The sequence below is a fragment of the Nyctereutes procyonoides genome, unplaced genomic scaffold, assembly GCF_905146905.1.
Source record: "Nyctereutes procyonoides isolate TBG_1078 unplaced genomic scaffold, NYPRO_anot_genome, whole genome shotgun sequence".
In the NCBI taxonomy this organism is placed as follows: Eukaryota; Metazoa; Chordata; class Mammalia; order Carnivora; family Canidae; genus Nyctereutes; species Nyctereutes procyonoides.
The window spans coordinates 60,904,095-60,924,544 of NW_026575126.1; the positions used below are offsets into that span (position 1 = coordinate 60,904,095).

The 20,450-nt window shown below is 49.2% G+C and overlaps 1 protein-coding gene across 1 annotated transcript; it reads left to right on the plus strand.

Annotated features, from left to right (window-relative positions):
* Positions 1–11,293: 11,293 nt before the first annotated feature.
* Positions 11,294–16,725, plus strand: STX4 (syntaxin 4). Its single transcript, XM_055341063.1, has 11 exons — positions 11,294–11,570; positions 11,759–11,860; positions 11,972–12,071; positions 12,208–12,282; positions 12,579–12,649; positions 14,518–14,626; positions 14,699–14,775; positions 15,012–15,149; positions 16,070–16,180; positions 16,273–16,371; positions 16,467–16,725. Exons 1-10 carry the CDS (start codon positions 11,541–11,543, stop codon positions 16,351–16,353), a joined length of 894 nt encoding a protein of 297 aa, XP_055197038.1. The 5' UTR covers positions 11,294–11,540; the 3' UTR covers positions 16,354–16,371; positions 16,467–16,725.
* Positions 16,726–20,450: the final 3,725 nt, after the last annotated feature.

Sequence of the window (20,450 nt, forward strand, 5' to 3'; positions counted from 1 at the left end):
GAATAATGGACCCGAGTTCACAAGGTTAGCAAAGGGCAGGGCTGGGGCTCTCAAGGGCATCTTGATTACAAAGCCTATTCCTGTAAAACCACAGTGTTATCACTCGTCCCTCAACTGCCAAACCCAGAGCTGTCCCCTGGGTCCTCTCCTTGCTCGCCACCTGGGGACAGGCTAAACTCTCACTGGCTTTCACCTGGGGCATCACAACAGCCTTCTCTGTGGTCTTCCCACCTGCAGCCCCTGCCCTGCGCGTCCAGTCTTTTCCCCAGGTGTTAGTGATTGCCCCTTAAAGGGATGTGATAATATCAATCCCCCACCCCAATGACTCCACCCCCACCCCCATCCCCACCCCATGGCCTTCTGTATCACTGCCCTGGTATTTGAATCCCACCACCCTCACCTCCTCTCTCCTACCACTTCCCTCCCTGGGCTGCAGACCCTAAGCTTTAACCACACCAAGGGATCCCGGACCCCAGGCACCTCGGGGTCTTTCCCTCTGCTGTTCCTCCACCTGCTTCTGTTTTGCCCCTTCGTGGATAGTCAGACTTCCCATCCTTCAGGCCTCTCCCAGCAGTCTAGGCAAACAACCTCATGAGGTGTGGGCTGAGTCAGCTTCTCCACTAGACCAGACCAGGCCTGACTCATGTCTGCTTCTCTCCAACAACCAAGGTCAGGTACAAAGCAGATGTTCACTAAAAATCTCAATGAATAAATGAATGAATGAATGAATGTACGGCATATTCCTTCATGCCCCAGGCATAAAGACAAAGGAAATATGAGCGCCCTGATAACTCAGTAGTTGAGTGTCTGCCTTTGGCTCAGGTCATGGTCCTGGGGTCCTGGGATTGAGTCCCGCATCGGGCTCCCTGCATGGAGCCTGCTTCTCCCTCTGCCTGTGTCTCTGCCTCTCTCGACGTGTCTCTCATGAATAAATATATAAAATCTTAAAAAAAAAAAAAAAGGACAAAGGAAATAAGTTCCATGAAGGCAGGGACTTTTGTTTGTTTTGTTCATGGCTGGTTCTCCAGTGGCATGATGGCACCCAGAGCACAGAATGTGCCAAAATATTTGTTAAATAAATGAGTGAGTGAAAGGTTTACATCTTAAATCTGGCTGTGGCTCTAAAAACGGACACAAGAACATACCATGTGGGAACAATCGTAATTCCTCTCATGGTTCAGTGATTCCTTTTTTCTTTTAAGGTTTTATTTATTTATTCATGAGAGACACACAGAGAGAGAGGCAGAGACACAGGCAGAGGGAGAAGCAGGCTCCATGCAGGGAGCCTGACATGGGACTCGATCCTGAATCTCCAGGATCTCGCCCTGGGCTGAAGGCAGGCACTAAACCGCTGAGCCACCGGGGCTGCCCCCCAAGTCTTACTCCTACCCGTCCTTCAAGTTTAGCTGCTCAGTCTTTCTTTCTTAACCCTTCTGAAGTTGGAAAAGAAAGCCTGTTACATACACAGATTACCAGGGTGCTTCCCTGGAAATTCTAATACCGTAGATCTGTGTTGCAGCCCAGGAATCCAGGTTTTTGAGCAACTACCTCTAGAAATTCTTATGTTTGGTCAAATTTGGGAATAACAGTGTATCCAGGCAGTGCCAAGCCTAGGTTACGCTGCATAACAACATCCCCCAACCCTCAGTGATTTAATAGGGCCCAGGCTTATTTTTGCAGTGCGCTTGGGTTACATCCTGTCCTTCAAGGAAGATTCAGTACTTCGGGTGGAGAAATTTATACGTAGCTGACAAGTCCACCCACTGGACTCTGAATCTGAGTGCCTCATGTTCAAGGATGCCACGTGATCAATCTCTGCCTCCCTGTGGTACCTGGCATAGGACCTGTCTATCACACCTGCAGTGCTCAGGAACAGAAGAATGAATACGCGTTTGACCTATTCATCCATTAACCAGTGAGTAGTTATTGAGAACCTTCTCCTTGTGCCAGGACTATGCTGTGGTGCTGCAGATACAGTGATGAGTAAGACAAACATCAGCCTGTGGAGCCAGTGACCTGATATCTCTAAGTCCTAGGTTCCAAATCTGCAAAATGGGCTGTGATATTTGCCACCCCCACCCCACCCTAGCATAGTGTGAGGGTTTATTGAGAAAATGAGCATGGAAGCCATTTGTAACTAGAAAATCTCCAGTGAAGCAGATGTGAAAGAGCATTGTTGTCCTGTTTTTCCATCCCTCATATCCAGCTTTCAAGTTTTATTCATCAGGGCCCTGGAATTTGGCTGCATAAGCCTTCTCCCTATTTCCACAGCCCATTTGAACCATCGTGAACCTGGAAAGTGAATATGTCAATAACCTGAATAATAGTAGTGATGGTAGGAGCTGGGTCTTACATAGTGCTGGTCATGTGCCAAGCCCGGTTCTATGTGTTTTATGTGTATTACTTGATCTTCACAACAACCATCAGAGGTTACTGCCATTATCTCCATTCACAGACAAGGAAACGGAAACATAAGAATTTAAGTAATTTTTTCCAGGCAGGAGCTGGGATCCAGTCCCGGCAGAAATCCTAGACTATTGAAACATTCTCTTAGCCAATTGGTATCTGGCTCCCAGGGGACTTATTCCAGGCCTTCTCACCACCCATACTAGAGTCCACATCATGCAGCAGAGACTGAATCATGGTGCTGACTTTGGAGAAATATTTTGGAAAAACTTATGCCATTACAATATTGAGTCTTCCTGTTCATTTATGTGGTGTATCTACCCACTAATTTTGGATTTCTTTAAAAATCTTTCTTTTTTTTTTCAATACTATTTTTTTTATTTTATTTTTTTTGATAGTCACAGAGAGAGGGAGAGAGGCAGAGACACAGGCAGAGGAAGAAGCAGGCTCCATGCACCGGGAGCCCGACGTGGGATTCGATCCCGGGTCTCCAGAATCGCGCCCTGGGCCAAAGGCAGGCGCCAAACCGCTGCGCCACCCAGGGATCCCTAAAAATCTTTCAATAAAATTTAATATGTTGTGTCATGGGACACCTGGGTGGCTCAGTTGGTTGAGCATCTGACTCTTGAATCAACTCGGCTCATGATCTCAGGGTCATGAGATTGAGCCCCGCATCGGGCTCCCCACTCAGCAGGAGTCTCCTTAAGATGTTCTCTCCCCTCTCGCTCTGCCCCCTCCCCGCTCTCTAAAATAAGTAAATAAAATCTGTTTTTAAAAAGTAAAATGTTCTGTCATAAAAGACATTAACATTTTTTTTTAATTTATTTATTTATGATAGTCACAGAGAGAGAGAGAGAGAGAGGCAGAGACATAGGCAGAGGGAGAAGCAGGCTCCATGCACCGGGAACCCGATATGGGATTCGATCCTGGATCTCCAGAATCGCGCCCTGAGCCAAAGGCAGGCGCCAAACCGCTGCGCCACCCAGGGATCCCGACATTAACATTTTTTTAAAAAATATTTTATTTACTTGTTTGACAGAGAGAGAGAGCACAAGCAGGGGAGCAGCAGGCAGGGGGAGCCTGATGCAGGGCTTGATCCTAGGACCTTGGGATCATGACCCTAGCCAAAGGCAGACCCTAAGTTAGCCAACTGAGCCACCCAGGAGACCCTATTAACATATTTTAAAAAGGTTTATTTAGGCAGTATATATTTCTATAAATAGTATTTTTACATTTCCTAATAGGCAATTTATTTTATTTTTTAAAAGATTTTATTTGTCAGAGAAAGAGAGCATAAGAAGAAGGGGCAGAGAGAGGGAGAGGCAGGCTCCTTGCTGAGCAGGGAGCCTGATGCGGCTCAACCCAGGACCCAGGGATCATGACCTGAGCTAAAGGCAGACACTTAACTGACTGAGCCACCCAGGCGCCCCTATAGGGTGATTTATTTAAATAATTTCTCTTATTTGAGCAAACTTGCCTCCACCTATAGCAAAAGCCAGATATCCAGGAGTGATCTAGGACCCTCTGATTCCCTTACCAATTTTTCCAAACTGTAATAATGTCTGATAGACTCTGTTACTTTAATGGATGCTCCATAACCACCTCATTATAATTTTTAAAGGATTTTATTTATTTATTCATGAGAGACACAGAGAAAAGGCAGACACAGGCAGAGGGAGAAGCAGGCTCCTCACGGGGATCCTGATGTGGGACTTGATCCTGAAACTCCAGGATCATGCCCTGAGTCGAAGGCAGATGCTCAACCGAGCCACCCAGGCATCCCATCACCTCATTATTTTTGGCCAGGGGGTGATTCATAACTGATTTCCCAATCAATCTTCTCCTGACCAGGGCTATTGCCAACCCCTATTGTGCCTTTGTGCAAATAGAAAAAGGCATCCCTTCCTCAAGATGCTCTACCTCCATCTGCCAGACAATTGTAATAAATATTCAAATATGTAGGTGTCTAAGATGTGGCTAGTGCCTCTCTTGTGTGATAGCCCCCATGCGTCCATAGGCACAGCCATCTGTATGGCCCTGCACATGGCCACTGGCAGAGTCCTTGTAAAATGAAAGTTTGATCATAGTATTCTATTATGGGCTGAATGTCTGTGCCCTCCACCCCAAATTCATATGTTGAAGCCCTAATATCCCCCCCCCCCTGCTGTAATGGTATCAGGATGTGGGGCCCTTGGGAGATAATTAGATTTAAGTGAGGTTACAAGGTGGAGATTCTGATGGGATTAGAGATGTTCTAAGAAAAGGAAGAGACCTCAGGGCTTCTTCTTGCAAAGATGCAGCAAGGCAGCCATCTGCAATCCAGGAAGAGACCCCTCTCCAAGAACCGAATCTTCAGGCACCTTGATCTTCTCCTTCCAGCCGCCGGAACCGTGAGAAATAAATGTCTGTTGTTTAAGCCTGCCAGCCTGTGGCATTTTGTTATAGCAGCCCAAGCTGACTAAGACATATTTCTTTGTTTGAAATTATTCAAAGGTACCTTCTTTCTTTGATACGATTATTTAAAATAGGTAATACTTGCACGTGATTAAAAAATCTAAATAATATAAAAGATTTACAGTGAACATTCTTACTTTTGACAACTGTTCTTGCCAGCTTGTTCTCAGGAAACATCTGTAGGGAACCACTTTTATTAGTTTCTTCTGTAACTTTCCAGGATTTAACGATACAAACAAACATACACACATGTGCGCATGAGTGCACACACTGACACATTTTTTTCTTTTTTAAAAAAAAAAAGATTTTATTTATTTATTCATGAGAGACACAGAGAGAGAGAGGCAGAGAGAGAGGAGCAGGCTCCATGCAGGGAGCCCGACATGGGACTCGATCCCGGGTCTCCAGGATTACGCCCTGGGCCGAAGGCAGGCGCCAAACCGGTAAGCCATCCAGGCATCCCCACACTTTTTTTTTTTAATTTATGATAGTCACAGAGAGAGAGAGAGAGAGAGAGAGAGGCAGAGACACAGGCAGAGGGAGAAGCAGGCTCCATGCACCGGGAGCCCGATATGGGATTCGATCCCGGGTCTCCAGGATTGCGCCCTGGGCCAAAGGCAGGCGCCAAACCGCTGCGCCACCCAGGGATCCCCCCACACTTTTTTCTTATACCACAGTAGCATGATATACTCATGCCACATCTTGGTATTTGACTAATGATATTTTAAAGCACTCTCACATTATTTGTGATGAATATCCTCATCCTTTTTGAAAGCTGCCTACCTGCTGATGGACAAATTTGCAAACAATATCCAAAGAATAACACCGATGTATATGTCATTTCCCATAGTGAAATATAGGAAAGATATATAGGGAAATATAGGAAGATATAGTGAATTAAAATTCTGTTTCTCTCCTTTGCAGCTGGCATGGACTTGGGACTTGCTTGAACTCATTGAATATGACAGAAGCAATGTCACACAGCTTCTGAGCAGGGTCTCAAGAGACTTTGCAGCTTCTCCTCTCACCTTTTTGGAACCATGAGGACACTGTGCTAAGAAGAAACTCAGGCTGGGAGACCTGACTGGCTCAGTCAGTAGAGCATGCAACCCTTGATCTCAGGGTTGTGAGTTCAAGCCCCACATGGGGGATAGAGCTTACTTATAAACAAACAATTAAACAAACTCAGGATGAAATACCACATGGAGAGAGTGGCTCAGCCATCCCTTGATTGAGCCATCAGAGCTAAGGTCTCATACTAGTGAGTGACAGCCATCACGGGCCATCTAGCCCCAGCTGAGGTGCCAGCTGACTGCTACCGCTTGAGTAATATAGGGTAAGATCAGCAGAAAAACCATCTGACCATTCTTAGAATCTGGAGAAACAATAAATCATTGTTATTTTATGCCAGTAAGTGTTAAGGTGGTTTCCTGGGAAGCAATAGCTAAGTGATCCAGATAGATTTTCAGATAGATTTTCACAAGTGAGAAAGCTGATTCAAAGTGTACATAAGTTTATAATTTTGATAAATATTGTCTGATTTGTATCATTTTGCATTCCTACCAACAAGTTTCCCATGGTATTGCCAAAAGAGTGTTTTGTCAGACAAATGGGTTAAAATTGCTAATGCAATAAAGGAAAAAATGGTATTTCAGTATTGTCTTTTCATTTCTCTCATTATGTGTGAAAGTGAACATCTGCATATGTGTTTAAGACCTTATGTATTTTCTCTTTTGTGATCTGTCATGTTCTTTTCCCAGTTTTTATTAAATTGTTGGTCTTTCTTATCAATATGAGGAAGCTCTTTAAATAGTAGAAAGATTACCCTTTGTATATGATAAGAATTGCAAATATTTTTTCTTACATTTATTGTTTGTCTTTTGATTTTGCTTTAATGTTTTTTTGCCATGCGGATTTTTTCCAGGTAGACAACTGTATTAATCTTTTATAGCTTTTGAATTTTGAGATGGAGTTGGAAAGGCTTCCTCACTCCAAGTGTTAGAAAGGATTTTTCCCATATTTTCTTCCAGTATTTTTAGGGGAGCTTATCATGACAAATTGTGTGATCCATCACTTTTAAAATGAAGTTCAAGGCCAAGGTTATGGCACACGTGATTGGGAGTAACCCACAGGGAGAGGCAACAGGAGAAACAGAAGCTTGTTTAGGAGAGTCTCAGGGGGGAGACGATGAAACAGGTTGAATTTAAGGTGCCTATGGGACCTCCAGGAGGAGATGTCCAGTAGGCAGATGGAATCAGAAGTCTGGAGCTCAGGAGAAAACTGAGGCCTGGAGACACGAATTTGGGAGCTAGCATATGCATGCCAGTTAAAGTCACAAGAGTGTATGTAGCGTTTGATTAGAAGTTCTCAGGTAGAACTCTAGGGAGTGGTCAAGGTCAGGCCATGAATATAATCACGAAGAGAGAGCTGTGGGGGCTTGGCACAAAACCAGCCTCAGAGACTTGTAGGATAAACGGATGCCCTTTATATGAAACATGCATAGATATCCTTGGCTTCTGGGGACAGAGCAAACAGGGAGATGGGAGAGGACAAACAGCCTCCCCAGCGGTCAGCCCCACCCAGCAGGTATGGAACAGAGACCCTGTGACAGAGGAGGGGAGAAGGCTCAGTCTTGCAGGAAAAGTCTTCCCCCTCCTCCCCACAGATGATGAGCAGGGCATCAATAGGTGGCAGCAAGTTACCAAAGGTAGGTGGACACAGGGAACCCACGTTTTCCTTGGATCATAGTGGAGTGGATAAGAGCTCAAGAGAACCTCACAGAACCCAGAGCTCCACTCTCTGGGTTCAAATCCCAACTCTGTCCTGCACTAATGTGAAGCCTTGGGCAAATGACTTAATACCTCTGTGGGCCAGTTTCCTCCTCTGTAAAATATGGACAATAACAGTACCTATCCCATAGAACTGCTATGAAAACTAAATGAGTTAGTATTTCCAAGGTGCTTATGTTGGTGCTGGGCACATAGTAAATGCTATATAAAAATTAAATTAGAAAGTAATTTCATTCATTCATTCATTCATATTTATTGACCAGCTACCATTTGCCAGGCACTGTTGGACGTACTGGGGACACAGCAGTGAATAATGCAGGTGAAATCCCTGTCCTCACGGAGCTTATATTCTGGAAGGTAGACAGGAAGGGGTGAAGACAGACAATACATAAAATAAATATAAATAATATTTTAAAATATATGGTGTGTCAGATCCAGGGCGAAACAGGAGAGACGTGCAGACCATGGCAAGGCCTCTAGCCTGGTATCTGATGCACAGTCGGGCACAGATGGAAAGTGGAAGAAGAATCTGAACAAGCCACATTGTGGAATCCCTGCGGAGACACTGGCACTGCTGACACCCTCAGGCAACAATCACCATCATCACCACCATATAACAGCAGCAAACACATACATAGCATTTATTCTGTACCATACTCTGTTCTATTCACTTTACACGTATCATCTCATTTAATTTTTCTGGCAATCCTATGAGGTTGGTACTGTTATGGTTCCCATTTCTCAAATGAGGGAACTGAGGCATAGCAAGGTTATGTAACTTGCCTTGGAGAATTGTGTGATGAGGTGAAGGAGCTGGGATTCCAGCCCGGGGCTTCTGGCTCCAGTATAGGTAGGATGTTGGTAGGATGGCCCTGCAGTGGAGAAGACAGGACAGGCCGCCATGCCTCAGGACTGGGTAGGGCCTGACCTTCCTGCACGCTGGAAGGAAAACACACACATCCCTAGTATCTACCCCTCCCAGACCCAGTATGCTTAATACATTCATCAAGGTTGTTCAGAGGGGCCAAGAGGAATAACGCCCAAAACCATGAAACAGAGATAAGGGCTCAGCTCTGGAAGCTCCATCCCCAGAGCTATTCTCCCTGCATGGCCTGTGCTCCCCACTGTCTCTACATACCACTCCATGAGGCTTTAAGCTCAGCCTCCTGCGACCTTAAGCCACCATTCCAAAGCCCTGTGATCCCACCCAGAGACCACAAATACAATAATGAATATTATAGTCCTGGGAAATTTAACAAAGGCACCAACAACTCTAGATCAAAGCTGGGAACCAAGAAGCAAACCATCAAGAGACTAACAGAGAGGCAAGTGGGCCTGGTGGTCCTAGGGATAGCTGGAATCCACGATCATAACAGCCCCGAGAGTGGGCAACCCTTGGTAGTTCATAGGAGCTTTCCAGAGTCTTTCTCACCTCACTTGATATTGTTCAATTCTTTTTTAAGACTTATTTATTTATTCATGAGAGACACAGACTGAGAGAGATAGAGAGGCAGAAACACCCACAGAGGAAGAAGCAGGCTCCCCACAGGGAGCCCAATGCGGACCCAATCCCTGATCCCGGGATCATGACCTGAGCCGAAGGCAGGCACTCAACCTCTGAGCTACCAGGCCTCCTGATACTGTTCAATTCTTACCTTAGAAATCACCAGACCAAGTTGTCAAATGGAGAAACTAATTCCCAGAGAAGAGCAACGAGTTATTCAAGATCAAGATCATTAAGTTATTCAGGACTGGGAGTCCAAGTTCCTAAAGCCCTTCCACTGCCCCCCCGCCCCGAGAGACAGAGTATGAGAGACAGACAGACAGAAAGAAGGAAAGGGAGGCAGGGAGGCAGGGAGGCTGACATTGAAGACCCAAGAGTGGGGAAACCCTTCATGATCTCCAGGAGACCCCAAGGAGCAGGGCTTGACCTCTGGAAAAACCCTCCAACCCTTCATTTCTCCTGAAGGTTGATCAGAGCAGCACACCATTTTCACTCCTTTGTTCCCTACCCCAGGCGAGCTGGGTTCTGAAGGGGACAGAAGGGAAGGGAAGGATCAAAGCCCTTCTAATAGAATCAGACAGCAGTTTATACTTTCCAACCTCATAATCAATGGACTTCAGAGCAGGGAAAGATGATCTAAAGATGATCTCTCCATCTTGCTATGCCATCTATCCTACAGATGGGAGACTGAGGCCCAGAGACAAAGACATGACTTTCCAGAAATCCATAGCAACTCAATCACAGAAATATAGATTTCCTTACCAGGACATACTAGAGAGGGGCCAGTCTTTCTTTTGCTTGAACCTTCATGTAAGTTCTCTGGAAAGAGTCCTGGCATCCAGGAGACCTGATTTTTATTCTGGCTATGCTGAGACTCACTGAGTGGCCTTGGAGACTGCTCTCACATAATGTTTCACAAGTGAAAGGTTTTTGTCAGTTAGGCCTTGATTTATCTCCGACCCCTACAACAGTCTCTGGCCCATAATAAGTGCCCAACAAATGGATATCCCTTGAATGAATGACCATCTAGTGGGCTAGGGCAGTGTCACCATGAGAGGCTGAAGCCCAAAAGACAAGCTTTATCTTCAGATACATGAAAGGTTAAAGTTCTGTCCACAGATATTTATTGAGGGCCCATATGTGATAGGTACTGAAATAGGCCCTGGGGATTCAGGTAAGAACAAGACTGCGTCGCCCTGACCTCAAGAGCCCACGGTCCACTATAATGGGGAATGTGTGCAGATTTTTTTGTGGGCTTCAGAGGGTAGACCCAGATGCTAGGGAGGGAGGGAGTTAGATGTAAGTGGCAGACTCCTCAATGTAATACAGACACTTTTCTCAGCTTTAGTTGCCCTGAAATGGTCTTATGCTCGGAAGGTGGTGAGTGCGGCGGAACTGCAGTGTTCATGCAGGGCGCCAGCCGCCCACCTGTCAGAGGCTGCGCCAGGAGGATGCGGGAGGAGAGATTTCTGCCTTGGGTGAGGTCACTTTCCACCCCCAGATTCTCTGCCTACAAAACCCTGCAATTCTCTGACGCTGGATCTTATTATTTTCTGAATTTCAAGGTCCCATGATGCTGACAGCCCCGAATTCTAAGTTCTCCGTCTGCCCACGTCCCTGGACCCAAAAGAAAATGAAGCCGAATTCAGCGAGGGTCCTACCACCCACTGCCCCGAACGGTCTCTGGGGGTAGTCAGCAGCCCCCGCCCCGCCTCGCGAGGGCTGGAGGGGCGTAGCTTGGGCGCCAGGGTCCCGGAGACGTCGTGGGGAGAAAGGTGCTCCAGAGACGGGGTTGACAGCGCCGGGGCACGTGACAAGCAAAGTGTCACGTTCCGAGGTCCGCGAGGGTGGGACCGGGCTGGTCATGTGACGTGGGGGGGGCACCATGGGGTGATGTGAGATGCAGGGCCTCTGAGATTACGTTTCGATGACGCATTCCCACCCGGTCTGGCAACTAGATTTCCGTTGGTAGATGCGACAGTTCCGGCGAAGGGGGCGGGTTCTCACGTCCTGGCAGCTTTGCTTCCGTTCGGGGCGCCGCAGCTTCCGACCTCAGGCTCCCTCCGGCGAGGAAGAGACGCGACCCAGTGCGCATGCCCCGATCATCCCAGAGGGGCGGGGCCGAGGCTACGGGAACGGGAGGGGGGGAAGAAAAGGGAATTCCAACCTGTGGAATCTTGGGGGGTCCCCGGGGTCGGCTGCTTCCCACTGACTGTGGATGGTGCCCGGGACGGAGCCTCTGGTGGCTCGTGGGGGGGGCCCGGGGGTCCGCAGGGTGAGGGCGGAGGGAAGTGTCAGTGTCAGAGTGTGAGTGGGGTACGGGAGTTCCAAACTTAGTCTCGAGGCCCTCGGGGCTCCGGCGCCGGGAAGAGGGAGCTCGGGCCGCCATGCGCGACCGGACCCACGAACTGAGACAGGTGAGAGGGGGCTGCAGGGCTGGGGGTGGGCGGACGGGCTGGGGTCTGGCTGGCATACAGGACTCCTGGTCTTCGGGACAGGGAGGGGTGGCTGAGGGCTAGGAAGGAAAGACCCGGAAGTCTGTGAGTCCTGCGGGGAGAGAGCAACCGCAAGGAAGTGATGCCAGTGACCACCCCGGCCGTGGCAGGGGGATGACAGTTCGGACGATGAGGACAAGGAGCGGGTCGCGCTGGTGGTACACCCGGGCACGGCACGGCTGGGGAGCCCGGACGAGGAGTTCTTCCAAAAGGTAAGAGGCTAGGGTCTCCGCCTGTCTTCATGAGGCGGCTGGATGATCCGAGGAGCAGCGCGGTCCGGAGTATCCCCCATCTCCCTCAGCCCTCGCGGTCACCTTCCCCAGGTCCGGACAATTCGACAGACTATTGTCAAGCTGGAGAATAAAGTCCGGGAGTTGGAGAAGCAGCAGGTCACCATCCTGGCCACGCCCCTTCCCGAGGAGAGTGAGTGAAACCCCAAGTGCAAACGCTAGCTCAGCCAGAGGGATTGTGGGGATTGTAGTTCCGTGCAGGTGGTGGCCAGGCAGGTTGGTTTGAGGTAGGAGCTGCTGTCTGGGAGTCATGGCTTTCTCTTCTTCAGGTATGAAGCAGGACCTGCAGAACCTGCGTGAGGAGATCAAACAGCTAGGGAGGGAGATCCGAGCACAGCTGAAGGGTGAGCCCCTAGGACCTCAGACAGACCCTTCCCTGTGGTCCTGCCCAGCTCCTGGTATATCTGGGGACTGTGTGGCTCAGTATTGCAAAGAAAAATACACTTGAGCTACTGTCAGAGGCTCATAATTAGTCATTTATGATAAATTATAATTCCCAAAATAATACTGTGGAGATAAGCACCTCTCTATTGTATGGATGGGGTATGGCCCTGACCCTGTATCCTGGTTCCCACATGATTTTCTGAAGCCACACAGATCAAATCTCCTTCCCCACCAATCCCCTTGTGTCTTCCCACAGCCATAGAGCCCCAGAATGAAGAAGCTGATGAGAATTATAACTCAGTCAACACAAGGATGAGAAAAACCCAGGTGGGTTTATTATTCCCAGAACTAAGACATTTTGCAAGGGTTTCATAGACCATTCGGTGGCAAAAGTAAGGAGAAAGGGCCCTTAGAGATTATCAAGTCCAACCTAATGATTTTCAAGTGGGGAAACTGAGGCTGAGAGAAAAAAATCTCACCCAAAGTCTCCTGACTCCCAATCCACCTAACATCCTGTCACCTTCTTCATTCATGAGAAGTTGCTGAATCCCCAGATGTGATCTGGGCTTGGTTGTGGAAGGCATGCTTTCTAGAAACCAACATGGTGAGTCAAGCTTGACTAGATGACAAAGACATTACTCAGGTAGGGTGTGGTAGCTAATATCCCTGCCCAGGGAAGAAGAGGGAAAGGTCATAAATGACAGGGAGCTTTCCTGCCCATATGACAGGGTTATCCTCTGCCCCATGGGCAGAATTCAAGAAATCAAGAAGAGGAACTTCCCTGGAGGGAGAAGGTCACTGAATCAACATCTTAGTGAGGAGATTTGAGATGATCTAACTGCCCTTGTCTGGGTGCCCAGGGAGGAGTAATTTGGAGTTCCTGGAGGTCAGAGTTGGTGTAGGTGGGCCAGAAAGTACCCTGGATTGAAGATAGGGCAGTTTGGGTATCTTGCAATGATGTGGTGAAGGCAGGAGAGCAAATATGTCTCTAAGGAAGGAACTCCAAGGAATGACCACATTGAAGGAAGCAAGAGAATGGACAAGATAAGAGGATGTTTTAGGGGGAAACTGTGGTAGTCATTGGTGTGAGAGGCTGAGGGTCCAGCCGGACCTGTAAGAGCTGGGCAATGGGCTTACCTCCAGGCATACCTTTAGTCTAAGCTGCAAGGCTGGTGTTCAGCAAGCATTCAAAGGTATTTATTGAGTGCCTACTGTGTGCTAGGCCCTTTTCTAGCTGTTTAGGATGCAGCAGTGAACCAAAGAGCCCAATCTTCATGGAACTTATGTTCTGGTGGGGCGAGACACACACCATAATAAATATGCCCACTATTTTAGAACGTAGGTTTTTTTAAAAAATTTATTTATTCATAAGAGACAGAGACAGAGAGAGATGCAGAAACACAGGCAGAGGGAGCAGCAGGCTCCATGCAGGGAGCCCAACGTGGGACTTGATCCTGGGTCCCCAGGATCACACCCTGGGCCAAAGGTGGCGCCAAACCACTGAGCCAGAGCAAACCCAGGCTGCCCAGAACGTAGTTAAGTATTAAGGGAAAAACTGAGGAGAAGAGGATTGAGAGTGACGGGAGAAGGCAGGTTGCGGTTTTAATAAGGTAGAGAAAACTTCATTCAGAAGGTGACATTGGAATAAAGATTTAAAGGCCTCTGTGAGGCATGAGTATTCTAGGCCCAAAGAGCAGTGAATGCCAAAGCCTGAAGTAGGGGTGGCTTTGGTGGGGGTAGGAAGGAGTCCACTGTGGTCAGAGGGTGCGAGTGAGGCAACAGCTGGAGGACATAAAGTCAGAGGGGAAATGGGGAAGGAAAGGTCCAATAGGGCCTTATAAGCCCTAGTAAAGGCTTTGGCTTTGACCTTGAGAGAATGGTGATCAAGGCAGCAGGCTACTAAAACAGCTTATGCTGTTTGCTCCCTATACTTATGGGGATGTTAAGGCCAAATCCTTCCGGGGTGCCCAGCCTATATTTTCTTTTTTTTTTTTTTAAAGATTTATTTATTTATTTATGACAGACAGAGAGAGAGAGAGAGGCAGAGACACAGGAGGAGGGAGAAGCAGGCTCCATGCTGGGAGCCTGATGTGGGACTTGATCCCGGGACTCCAGAATCGCGCCCTGGGCCAAAGGCAGGCACTAAACTGCTGAGCCACCCAGGGATTCCCCCAGCCTATATTTTCTATCATCAGCATGGGGTCCTGTCCCAGCAATTCGTGGAGCTCATCAACAAGTGCAACTTGATGCAGTCCGAGTACCGGGAGAAGAATGTGGAGCGGATTCGGAGGCAGCTGAAGATCAGTGAGTTGTGGTGTCTGGCCTACAGGGTCAGGTAACCTGACCCAGCTCTGAGCCTGACCTTTTCCTTCACAGCAAATGCTGGAATGGTGTCTGATGAGGAGCTGGAGCAGATGCTGGACAGTGGGCAAAGCGAGGTGTTTGTGTCCAATGTGAGTGGTCATGGCTAGCCTCCCTCTTCTGGGACTCTCATCTTAGCTGAGGCCTGGTCCCCTTTGATTGAGGGAATACAGAGGCCTGGAAGGGAATGACTTAGCATGCCTAGGGTTGCTCATCAGGGTCCTGGCCCCAGTTCTAAGCCTGAGGGCTGCCTGAAAGCTCAACATGAACTTTTGATCTGCTGCTGGATTCCCTGTGACCTGTCTGGCCATTCCTATCTGCTCCCCAGATCCTGAAGGACACACAGGTGACTCGACAGGCCCTAAATGAGATCTCAGCCCGGCACAGTGAGATCCAGCAGCTTGAACGCAGCATCCGTGAACTTCATGAGATTTTCACTTTCCTGGCTACAGAAGTGGAGATGCAGGTGGGCAAGACAGCTGGCTGGGCTTGATGTGAGACCATGTTCAGTCAGAAACCCCACTGTGTCTGTCAGTCCATCTCCACTCTCTAGCCTCTCTCCCCGAGGCTTTCATCCCCCTCCAGGCTGGGCCATGCCCCCAGGCTGGCCCTCACTCCCATCTGTAGCTGAGCCCCAGAATTGCTTCCACCTCCACATTACGCAGATGGCCACTCCTCTACACTCACCATCTTACCCTGTCTCCCAGTTGAGCTACCCAGGATGTAGCCCCAACTCTGGCTCCTCCTCCACCAATAGAATCCACCCTTATACCTCTAAGAGTTCTACTCAAAGATGCTCCTTAGGGGGCATGCCTCCACAAATCTGAATGAGGTTGGGGTGGGAGGTGGTGTTCTTCTGCTGCCCCCATTGTGTGGGGTGAGGTAAGCTGCCGGCCTCTAGTGCTGCAGCCAATGCCCTTGTGCAGCTGGGATTCATGGGGAAGGCATTTCATTCAGTAGGAGTACCAGGACCTGAAGGCTGGCAGTGCCATGAGGAGGCAGGGTTGGGGAGGGCTTCACAGCTGTTGAGAAGCAAGCCTAGAAGAATGAGCAAATTCAGACAGATTTACAAAGAGACAGAAGTTCACCCTCTGTGACAAGGTATGAGCTTCTTAAGGCGCTTGGCTCCAAGCCACCACTGCAAATGAAGGTTGTAGGGGGTAAGGGAGCAGGGCAGAAGGGACTACATAATAAAAGGGAGCCTGGAAGCCACCCTCAGGAGTGTGCACTTTGGTCAGATGTGGTCCTACCCCCACACCTTTGTTAGTGCTGTATTTCCCGCCAGTAAATGTCCTTCAGGCCGCTAGTGTGAGCAAGCAGAGGAGCTGATGGGCTCTCCACCCCCAGTCATCCCTACCTGCCTAAACTGACCCCTCCTCTGAGCAGGGGGAGATGATCAACCGGATTGAGAAGAACATCCTGAGCTCAGCAGACTATGTGGAACGCGGGCAGGAACATGTCAAGATTGCCCTGGAGAACCAGAAGAAGGCTCGGAAGGTGAGCCTTGACACCCCTCCCCTCCCCTCTAGTCTGAGGCCCTGGTTGCCTTCCCTCCCCTTCTGAGTTTGTTTCCCTGAACTCTCCCACAGAAGAAAGTCTTGATCGCCATTTGTGTGTCTGTCACTGTCGTCATTCTGGCAGTCATCATTGGTATCGCCACATTGGTTTGAGAGCATTGCACATTCTTGGTGAGCTATTGTGGGCCTGCCCCCTGGCCTGCCTCGTCCTGGGCCCCTGCCTTTCCTCCTCCCCTTAGACCCTCTTCTCCCTCCTTCCCTTACAGGCTCTAAGAACACCGGGGACCCGGGTCTGCCTTCTCTCCCAGCAGCTGAGGGGGGAGGGCAGGACAGAGCCTCCAACTGGACCCCCTTCCTCACACTGGCCCTGTGCAGAGGGGCAGACAGTTCTTCTGGGGTTGGCAGCCACTCATTCATGGGGGCTTCTCCACTCAGCCACAATGCCTGGGGGAAGGCCTGCAGCGTCCTGTTTGGCTGGGACACATGGTTTTGTAAGAAAGTAAAAAAAGACAAACAAAAAAATGAGCTTGGAGACTGCCCCGTGCATGTATGTTCCTGGAAGAGCTGGCCCAGGGCCTCTACGTAGGCGGCCTCTCTTTCCGTGGCCATCTTTGGGGCCAGGCCCATCCGAGGAAGACTCAAATCAGACTGTTCAGGTGCTGTGACCACAGCAGGCTAGCACTGCCCTTCTACTCTCCCTTAGGAACCGGTGGGCAGGGAGGGACTAACACCCACATCTGGCTCAGTATTGTCCTTGGGGAAGGATTACTGTGAGTACCTAACCCCAAAGCAGTGAAGCTGGGCCTGGTAGGCTGGGACATAGGTGAGGTGTGTGTGGGCATCCATTGGCCTTCCTGAGGCCACGAGGCACAGTTGAGTAATGGAGGCTGTTACTCCAGATACAGTGAACAGGGAAAGTCCTGTCTCAGAAAGGGTGACATTTCAGTGGGCTGTTAAATGAGGAGGAGCCAGTTATGAGAAGAAGCAGGGGAGAGGTTGCAGGGCAGAGCCCAGAAAAAGGCATAGCCTTTGACATAAGAGTTTAGCTTAAAGCACTGGGGACTCCAGATCAACACACCTGGCTTCTAGGGGGTTAGGTGGCTGAAGCAGTAGAGGTGACAGAGGAGCCTGACCCTTGGTTTCTAAGAGCTCTGGGCCCCAACTCTAAATTTCTAAGAGTTCCGAGTCCAGAAGCCTAGCTTCCAGAGCTGGGTGTGGCACCTGTCGCCAGACACCTGGTTTCAAGGGGTAAGCTAGTTCCTGGCTCCGAAGCTTGGTTGGAGTGGAGCAGCGCCTGACCCCAATCAAGTCCTGGAGGCCGGGTTCCAGCTGCCGCAGCCCATCCCACTTTCGATCCCACAGGCCCCTGCTGCTGCTGTCGTCGCTGCTACTCCAAGCTGCCCTTGCCTGGGCCGTCGGGCCAAAGTACCACACGTGTGGGTGCTGGGTGACGCGAATCATAGAAGGGGTGGACGCGATGCCCTGGGTGCAGTCTCGGGACCCAGCCCCTGGACCTGCGGGGGGAAGGGCAGGAGCCAGAGGACGGGATTAGGCTCCAGAGACCCCTGCCTGCTTTGCCTCCACCCACCTGGGCGTCCGCCTGCAGCGTCTCCCAGTGGGCTCAGAGTGACCCTCGCCTGGCAGTTGCAAGGCGCCTGCGCCAGGTCCGAGGGTCCGCTTCGCCCCTCGTGTAGGGGGCGTGGCCTGGCCGCAAGTGGAACACGATTGGGCCGCGCTAGTAAACGCCGCCTCTAAGGAGCAGCGGGATTGGTCCCTAGGACGTCCAGGGACCTCCTGGGGGAGTGAGGAGTGGCTATTCAGCCGCAATCAGCCCTGAACTGACGTGGGAGGAGCCTCGGCGAGTCCTCAGTCGCACCCACAAGTGATTGGATCGCAGGGCGAGGCACGACCAAACCTCTAAAGGAGGCGGGGGCGGCACTGGCTTGTGAGAGTCTGGCGGGGGTTGGTGAGTCAGGGACTTCACCGGAGAAGGCGTGGCTGGGTCCCCCTCCCTAGCCGCCCGCTTGGCAGCTGGGAGGGTACCCACGCCTTCGTCACGGGCGTGGGTACCCTGGGATCCTGTGTACAGATGAAGCCCTAGATACCTACAGGAAAGAGCTCCTCATTCTCCCCAGTGTGCAAACACAATCTGGATGTCCGCTCGAGGGGAAAACTGCGGGGCGGCACAGATCCTGCCCCCGTAAAACATTGATTTGAGTCCGGGGCTTCTGGGCTTCCCTGAATCTCCAGCTCTTCCCCCTGCGGCCTGCATCTTCGGCGGAATCCTGTCCTGTAGGTCGCCTTTGTCCACCCCTCACCTTTCTGCCTTCAGAGGAAAACTGCCCCACCCGTGGCACCTACTGGGATCTGATAGAGACTATCAGATGTGTCAGTGTGCGTTATGTGACTTCAGATTGGCTTTGCGGGACGGCGCCACCCCTGAAAACCTGCTTACTTGTCCTCCTTACCCAGGAAGCCGTGTGGAACCTCCTGACAGGAGTATCTAGATGGCCGAGTGAGGCTTCAGATGCCGGGCCCAGTAATTTGAACTTTTCCTGTGGGCTAGGGGACATATGCAAGGTTTTTGAACAGGTGAGTGGCAAGTTTGGGGCAGACCTAGCAGTCAGGTGGACTCATGCATTGGAGTTTTCACAGGTTCCCTTGTGTATACCCTTTCCCTGGGGGAAACTGAACTGAATGAGGAGTTATAGGCAGATTTTGCACTGAAATCCTGTCTTTGCTGTCAGCCCAACTTTCAGGGAACAGGGTCTTGGTTGGGTGTGGCTTTTCCGAATCCATCTTGCATCATAACTTTTCAGCTGTAGCTCCCCCCATTTATTGCCTCATTCATTCAACATTTTGTGGTTCAAGTTACCAGGAAAAGGAACATGGTTGTCTGAGTCAGGCTACTTTGACCAGCCTATAAATTGTCTAATTCAAGTCAAGACTTTAACTTTGATCATGATGTATGTAAAGTGTTTACATGGTACAAAACACTGCAGCAGAGTGTGTATAAAGGAGGAGTAGACGAACTCAATGATATACATTTCTTGTGCAGCCCTGTGATACACTGTATTGTTGTTCCAAATATATACTGTCCTTCCTACTGGACCACTCACTATAGGATAATACACATTCATGCCCCACTTACAGTAGGCTTGGCTATATGATTTGCTTTGGCCAGTGAGATATGAGTAGAGATGTAAAGTATCACTTCCAGATAGAAGCTTTAAGCATCAGTGAGTAGTCTGGTAGCTTGCCTTTTCTTTTCCCACTTGCTGTGAACCGCTGATATTTGGAGACTAGTTGTTGCCACATCAGAATAAGTTTAAACCAACTGTCCCAGAACTAGTACCCAGAAGTGGGGTGCTGCCACACTAAAAATTAACCTGAATTATGTGGCATTGGCTTTGGAGCTGGATGACGGCTGATGAGGAAACCATCAGTGGAAATTGGAAAGATGGTGTTGTGTGTTAGGCAGTGGTGAAGCATTTGGTTAAACTGTAAGCCAGAAATAAGTAAGAATTGTAAATAATGTACAAATGAGCTTGGGGCTTTAGGGGGAAATTTTTTAAAGATTTTATTTATTTATTCATGAGAGACACACACAGAGAGAGAGGCAGAGACAAAGGCAGAGGGAGAAGGAGGCTTTATGCAGAGAGCCCAATGAGGGACTTGATCCCGCGACCTCAGGATCATGCCCTGAGCCAAAGGCTGAAACACCCAGGTGTCCCTAGGGGAACATTTTTTTGAGAAAGAATATTAGTAGCATAACTTGATTGCTTTGGCGGTACATTTGACAAGCTACTGTAAGAAAGAGATGACTCCGAAAATCATTGGCCAGTTTTTAAGCAGAAATGGAAGATATCATAGAAACTCCAGGCAGGTGATCTACATTTTTAACCATACAATTGACATGGCCATTAAGCCACAAAGTTTGAGTAAAACTCATCTTTGTAGCAAGGGCCTTATCAAGTGTATGGCTCTCATGCCTTTTGTAGAAACCTCTGAATTGGTCAAAGTGGTTTCCCTTAAAGCCTTTCATTTAGTCAGGATGATTCAGAAAAGAGAGATTAGGAGTACAACTATCCCAAAGGAGCTGGTAGGCTCCATTTGCTTACAATTAAGTCTAAAGACAGAGGCATATCTGAAAAGAATTGTGGTTTGGCAGTTAGCCCATAGAACTGACTGGAATCAAAGAGATAAGAAGCTTCTTTCCCTCTTCACAAAAAGCCACCAGCTTGGATTTT

What these genes read in the sequence shown, in the direction of transcription:
- STX4 (XM_055341063.1), top strand. Translation starts at nt 11,541, where the DNA reads ATGCGCGACCGGACCCACGAACTGAGACAG. An exon ending in CACGCCCCTTCCCGAGGAGA is followed by an intron (nt 12,072 to 12,207) that starts GTGAGTGAAACC and finishes TCTCTTCTTCAG; the next exon opens with GTATGAAGCAGGACCTGCAG. An exon ending in CTACAGAAGTGGAGATGCAG is followed by an intron (nt 15,150 to 16,069) that starts GTGGGCAAGACA and finishes TCCTCTGAGCAG; the next exon opens with GGGGAGATGATCAACCGGAT.